This window comes from Anticarsia gemmatalis, chromosome 12 (genome assembly GCF_050436995.1).
Source record: "Anticarsia gemmatalis isolate Benzon Research Colony breed Stoneville strain chromosome 12, ilAntGemm2 primary, whole genome shotgun sequence".
NCBI lineage: Eukaryota > Metazoa > Arthropoda > Insecta > Lepidoptera > Erebidae > Anticarsia > Anticarsia gemmatalis.
Genome location: NC_134756.1, coordinates 8,464,934 through 8,471,978, shown reverse-complemented (window position 1 = coordinate 8,471,978; position 7,045 = coordinate 8,464,934). Strand labels below are relative to the sequence as shown.

Below are 7,045 nucleotides of genomic sequence, written 5' to 3'. Positions count from 1 at the left end.
TCCGTTAGAAACACAATATAAGTTGTGATTATATAAAATTGATTATAAATACGTGTGAGTATTTATTTACTCGGTCATAATGAATGGGTAATTAATGGGTAATGAAAGACTGCAATTGATGGCAGTAACAATGTAGAATAGTAAACAAATACTTAGTAGAGGAAGCCCAAACATTTTCTAGGCGTTTGACGTACGAAGTGACGCGACGATGTTTGAAAATAAATTGTGGTTCGATATTGTTTCATTGTTGTCTTTCCTGCAATGTAACTGTACTTTAAGGCCAACACAATAGTTTATTATATGATTTTTTACGAAGAAAACCTTCAAGTATCATACTAATTGCTTGGTAGGTATTATAACTACTAAAAGTATGAAAATATTACCTTCCATTTTTTTTATCGTAAAGACATTTTGAACTTGAGACCTAGAGAGAACTTATACATCAGAAAATTATGGTTTTTATTTTTTTATAAGAACTCTATTAAAGATCTAACGTTGATTATGTGTACCATGAAACATCAATCCTAATTTTTTCAGTGAAAGTTTTAACTGAAGCTACGGTTCAGTTTGCTGCAAAAGAATTGCTTTCAAATAAAAATCTGCGCAGTCGTGTTTGTATTATTAAAACATAAGTTTTGACGGTTGATCCATCGTGTCTGGGTTTATGATCGTGACTGTCGATTCTCGGTACGGCGGTATTAGCAGCACCAACGATCATAAATTATTCATGCCGAGGCATGTAATCAGTCACAGGTGCCGATGTATCGGTACCGCGCGGCATACGAATTTTTTTGTCTCTAAATTTTTATGATATTTCATTATTATGAATGGTATGATAATTCTGATCCAGCGGGATTTTACTACGTGCAAATATTCCGAATATTCCGCTATAACCAATATTTGATTTTGTAATTCGGTTATCCATTTCCACTGAATATAACATCGGAAGGTACGTGTTTAACAAAACAATTAATCAATCAGTAACCGCATGTAATGGTTTGAATACGATTGTTATTTTTCCGAGAAGTGCAACTGATGAATAATCTTCTGTACAATTGACAAATTAATTTTCTGTGAAATGCTAAATTGATGTGTTATCCGGAAACAGTTTTCAATATCGCAGTAGATAGTATTTAGATAGCTTAAATTGATGTTTATTCGCATTTCTACTTCGTTTATGAAATTGAATTTACCGAGTATAGCTTCATCTTCATCATTATATTAATGATTGAAAGCTAGAACAGGTTTACTTTAGCGCGATTCTGTACAGTCGGTACTGTCGAGTATCGAAATTTTGACATTTAGAATGTACTGCCAAAATATTTCCTACGACACCCGTCAGAGGCGCTGATCAGAGTTTCATACAACATTTCTCGATGACAGGTTGTCGGTTGTCGGTAGTCGATAGTCGATAGTAGTAGAGAATCAAACTACTTTTTCGTTATTTTCTCTTTTACTGTCACTTCTAGTATTATCTTCTGTCTCGTTACTCCCGTCAGTGTCCGCGACTGATTGTTCTCCGTTAGTTGTCGGCAATAAACCCATTCAGTTGTCACGGTTGCACAATCAAATATTTATACTTGTTAGATTAAGTGAAGCGTGATTCAAATTTAAATCTTTTCCATTTGCAGGTATCGATTAGAATTTAAGTTGTTCAGATTTAATCGAACATTTATGTTGCATAATTGCTGTTTCTAAAACGACTTCTCGTTTAGTTTTTAGAAGAGACACTTTTTTATCTTACACAATTGTATTCAGAGATGGTTAATTTCATTTAGGTAGATAATTGACAGTTGCTTAATTTTTTGTGCAAAAAGTGATTGCTCTTTCTGGAACTTGTTAAGAACACAAATACTGCTACTTATGATGCCCATACCTCAATGAATAGAGTCAAGTTGCATAGCCAAGTAATGACGTAGAATGTGTAAAAACTTATTGTCTTTACAATGTTTCTCATATGTTAGCTAACTCTAGGTAGAACAACGGCTCGCAAACCGCCATCGCGCCAGGCGCCACCGACCGTGAGATAGAACGTTGAATGACGCGAGACGCTACGAGTAGTTCCGCGCACGCCCGTCGCCGCGGCGTGTCGCCCTCATCGCGTCAGTACTGCCGTGCGCTTGTCGAGGGTGGACGTACGCTGCTCTCTGGCTGCACTCTCCCTCACATCACGAAACAAGTTTCACACTTTAACTTCTTGGAATTTACCTCTAAATTCCTTGCACATCACAATGGACTTGTGTGTTCACTTGAAAAGAACTTTTCTCAATGTAATTTCTTAATTTTTATTTTTTTTCCTGTGAAATTTGTGGTCTTTATATTATCTTGATAGAAAGATACGGTTTGCAAAGGTGTAATAGAAACGCGAGTGAAATTGTTTATTGTTCAAGACAATCCGTTGAGGAGTTTGAATTTTCTGTTGTTTTTTATTGTTTATGAGGACGCAAACCTTTAGCGTGTTGAAAAGAGACAAGATGACTTCGTACCGGGCAAGAGCGACAGGTGTGGTTGCTTTGGCTGTTCTGTTGGCAACTATAACAGGTAACTTAGTTCACTACTAGTTTGTTTTTTGTTGTATTTATTTTGTTTTAAAACCCCAATCAGTATGTATAACTTGTCCCAGTTTTATATTATCTACCTTATAATTTAGTCCTAGTAGAGATGTAGTGTTATTAGACTTTGTTGATAACTTGATAACAAATTGTGTTTCTTATGTTGGCACCGTTGATTGCATGTGTGATTCATTCATTCTATTTTGAGGTTATGTTTTGATAAGTTTTTATACTTTGTTTTTTTTTGTACAAGGCTAATATGTTATGTAGAAGTATATAATAATGGTTTAAAAACGTGTTCTTATAAGTTCGAAAGGCTGTTTAATTATTTTAAAAACAGTACCTACATTAAGCAGTAAGTTGCCTTCCGTTCTATTGTTTTAATTAGTTACAAACATAACTGTAAAAACTTATTAGTTTCAGCCAAGTAACAAGATTAACCTCACTATCTTATTAGTGGTTTCTAACAAGAAACTATTAAAGTTATATGGCAAGCGAGCAACGGTACGCTAAACAAAAACCCAAGATGCGTAATTAAATATGAAAACTAAAAAAGAAAATTCAAATGGGCAATTATAATTAGCCGCTATATGCTCGATTTACTTGAGAAAGAAATTGCAAGCATTCACCTAGATCCGAGGCGAAAACAATTAGAAACTTAAGCTGATTGACGAACGTGACGATTAGCGACAAGCCAAGGCCTAGTTGTGCAAAAACCGTTGTAGCCCGTTATACATCACAGACAGGTGGTAACTACGGAAGCCCGCTTTCCAGGAACAATTGAAATTCTGCCACATTTGTTCTCAGTGCACCCGTGCGTTACTTTCTCATAGCGTCGAATCAATCAAACGGAAATCTATATTCGGATGCCTGTTAAAGAACAAAACACGATTGCCCACCTAAATAATGTTCGGCATTCTGATTTCCACGATTTAGGTCAGATCCGGTGAAGTTCTTTTTTCACAAGCTACGAAAATATTTACCTTCGATTTTGCATTGACTTTCCAATTTACCTAAATTGTTTGCCCCTAAACTTTTTACGAATTCCGTGAGTCAAAATGTCATGATTTGATCATCGTCGAAATCGAAATGGATCTCTTAAAATAATTGGAATATTTAATTTCTGCAAACGAACGCAGATTAACGAAAGGAAATGAAATGGAAATATTAATTTAATAGTAGCAATGGAATTGGGATTTTTGATTCTGCTGTACGGTATAAGAGTTGCCGTATCGACACGATCCTCGGATCAATAACCTGGTGAATCGCTGCGAAGCGTGAGAGCATTCATTGCTTATCTCGCGTAATGAGTCTTAACTTATAAACTATGTGTTCACGATATTACACTGGAAATGCACCATAGATATGCAGCACTAAACCGAAGAGGTTATAGAGGTATCTTATTGCTATCTCAGAGATTATTGCCCAGAAGAGGTCGTTTATATGTTCCATTAAGTCCGTACTAACTATAGAAACTATTATCTCTTTATCTACACATGGAATACAATTCACACAAATTCAAAGCATCTGCCGTGTCATTACCCTTAGTCATTTAAGCCTGTTAACGCAGCGAGACCGCTGTAATGGCATGTTGACGGCACTTTCCTCGGTCATGACCGTTTGTGATTATGACTAGCAATAAGAAACAGAGATATTGCTTGATATTTCTATTACTACCGAACTTCTGGGTAAAATTTACAAAACGCATCTGTGGCAACATTAACAAATGGTGCGTCTTTCTCATCAGCATCCGTCTCAATATTTCTGTCAATAGAAGTCATTTATTGGAAGTGGTCCGTAACTTCCTTGGATTATTTTGGTGGATGCATTCTGACGCTAATATGAATTTAGCTCTTAGGATTATACCGGAGCTTCCTGGACGCAAATAGCGAGGGATCTAATGCGTTTCTGATTGTGCAACACTGTTTCTGTTGTATTAAAGTTACAAACATTCCAGCACTTGAATTTAAATAACATTTGCTAGGAACAGTGGCATTTTTCAAGCTGTTTTAGACAGACTGTCGTGAACAGTTTTATAAACATACGTGTTATATAATGTAAACGTTGTAAATAAGATCGTTGGAGGTCTAACTGTGAGTGCACGTGATATAGGTCATCGTGATGAATCACATACGAGCATGATATGAACGGCTAACACGTTAAATTGCCTTGCGTTACGTGACATCATAATCTTGAAGCTAACGAATATAAGATAGTTTTCTCAGAATAAACGACATTCACTACTTAGTCTTGCTATATTACTTTTCCGTTTATTGGACAGTTATTTTGAGATCGGTATGAAATAGTTTTCGTATTATTCGATATTATTTACTTTATATTCGGTCTATTAACGATATCGATTTTTGTAATGGGTGACCGCCCGGAACTTACAAGTTGCAACCTATAACAAGCACATTATTACACGAACTAACGAACGAAATCAGTCAATCAAATAGCATAGATAAACTTGTTGAATGTGCAAATCCTTTCAACAGCGAGATACGGCCGTTAAACTAAATATAAACTTGAATGATTCAATCTAATGTGAACGATCTTATGAATACACAAGTTGTCATTAAGCATACAGTCCACGTATTGCCACAGCCGGACCGGGCTACGTTTCTCGGCTATGTCATCAATTGATAACGTTATCTTATCTAGTACAGGTGCTTCCCTATCAGGGACGCGTTGGGTACAAACGGCCACTGATAACAGTTCTATGCAAAATGTTGAGGCTGCTAGTGTTTTTGTTCTCACTTTGTTGTGCTCTCCTTTGTTTAGTATTTAGTTTACATTAGCGAAGATTATGAAATATGTTTTAACGTTTTGTTAGATAAGTAGTTGAAAGAATATGGATTTTTTGTAAACGTTCACGTGTTTGGTAGTTCGAATTTGAAAGGACTATTACTCATAAAGTTTATTTCAGTGTCGTATCTTTTTACGTAGTACGATGACGTAGTTCACCAAGTGTCTGCGTAATACCTGAAGGTTCGTTTAAAATATCTATCAATAAAGAGTATAATTATTGAAGAAAGTATACGTTTAAGTGCTTGCGAACAACAAATTGAGTACGGTTATAAACTTAATAACAACATTAAGGAACTTTGTTCTTTAAATAGGTCCTAAGCAACAGTCACGTCAAAATTTTATATGGATGACGTGTCAAAAACTTTCTACCTTAAGAAAAAGTTCAAGGACTTTAATAACGGTGTTTTGTCAACTCTCGGCCTTTGAAGTGCGAAGTTGGCCGGGTTATTTTTAAAGCTTAACTTTTTGAATGGTTCGTGTTTTAATTTCCGACAACGTATACTTTGATGTACGTAAAAAGAAGATGTAGTTTTTCTCAACTCTTTTTTGACCAAGCCAATATAGCAAAAAAATCCAGAGTCATACTAAAAGCATTTAAATATAAAAACGTCTTACTATAAACGCTTTTCTCATATGAATTCAGACAATGAATAACGGGTTCCGAAGTCTAGGTCCAGATTTTACTATCTTGCATTTTCCAGGATATGCATTTCCGTTTCCCTAAGCATCGTCGATATCGCTTTCGTGTGGTCGTTGAATTACTGATAAAACCGGTAGTCTAGACCGGTCCTACCGACGGGATGTCGGCCCTGACGATTTTCGCAACATTACCTTACGCAGGAATGTCGTATGAAATGTTTTTGTCGATCCTTTACTCTTACAAATATGGAGCCGCGCTCAAACATTGTCTGATTGTTCCAAAATTAATTTGTGTTAACTTATACAAAAGGAAAACAATCATAAATAATGCGTATCATCTTATTTTGGATGTGAAATTGTTTACCGATTCAAGTAACGGTATCGAAAGGCTTCAGAATCCCACCCTCTTTTAGAGTACCCGGGAGACAATCTTAAATTCTGGTTTCGTTTTATTCTTTATCGAATCGTTACGGAATTCTGAACCAATTTCAGATTCGTAGACTACGTAGTCCTCAAAACGAAATACAAGTAAAAGTATTTGTCGCAGTAAGAAAATATCTAACGGTGAAAAAAGATTAGATTTTCTGATTGCCTTTAGACTTTTCTGTCGGGTTTCGGCCACGATTCCGTTAATGCCATAATTTGTTACGACTTGTTATATCCGTTCTAGTTTCATAATTCTAAGGCATTTTAATAAAAGATAAAAGTTATGATAAACGTGAAGGTTCGCGCTGTGTAAAATAATATCTGTAAAATAATATCGTTCATTTTTCAATGCGAGAGATACGGAATGTTAGTGAAATAATAATTCACGAGTCTTTATCAATATTTATTTTAGGTACGAGTGAACTTGAAGCCATTGTACATTTTATCGGGGTTACAAAAATAAAACTAGTGTTCTAAAATAAGATCTGTGGTTAGGTGTTTAATTTAAAGGCGTTATTACAGTAGTCATAGAGGTAATCTCCACGTTAAAGCCAGACCGAGGTTCAGCACTCTTTTAACACATCGCATACGAACAAAAAGTTAACCACAGACCGTTAACA

General features: G+C 35.6%; 1 protein-coding gene across 3 annotated transcripts in view; it reads left to right on the top strand.

Annotated features, from left to right (window-relative positions):
• Positions 1–2,092: 2,092 nt before the first annotated feature.
• The window catches only part of Fas2 (neural cell adhesion molecule fasciclin 2), a 120,538-nt gene continuing 115,585 nt past the window's right edge, over positions 2,093–7,045 (top strand). For all 3 annotated transcript variants that reach the window (XM_076121303.1, XM_076121302.1, XM_076121301.1), the window contains exon 1: positions 2,093–2,541. In XM_076121303.1, the coding sequence (XP_075977418.1) occupies positions 2,436–2,541 (106 nt within the window). In that variant the 5' untranslated portion in view covers positions 2,093–2,435. The remainder of the gene's footprint in view (positions 2,542–7,045) is intronic.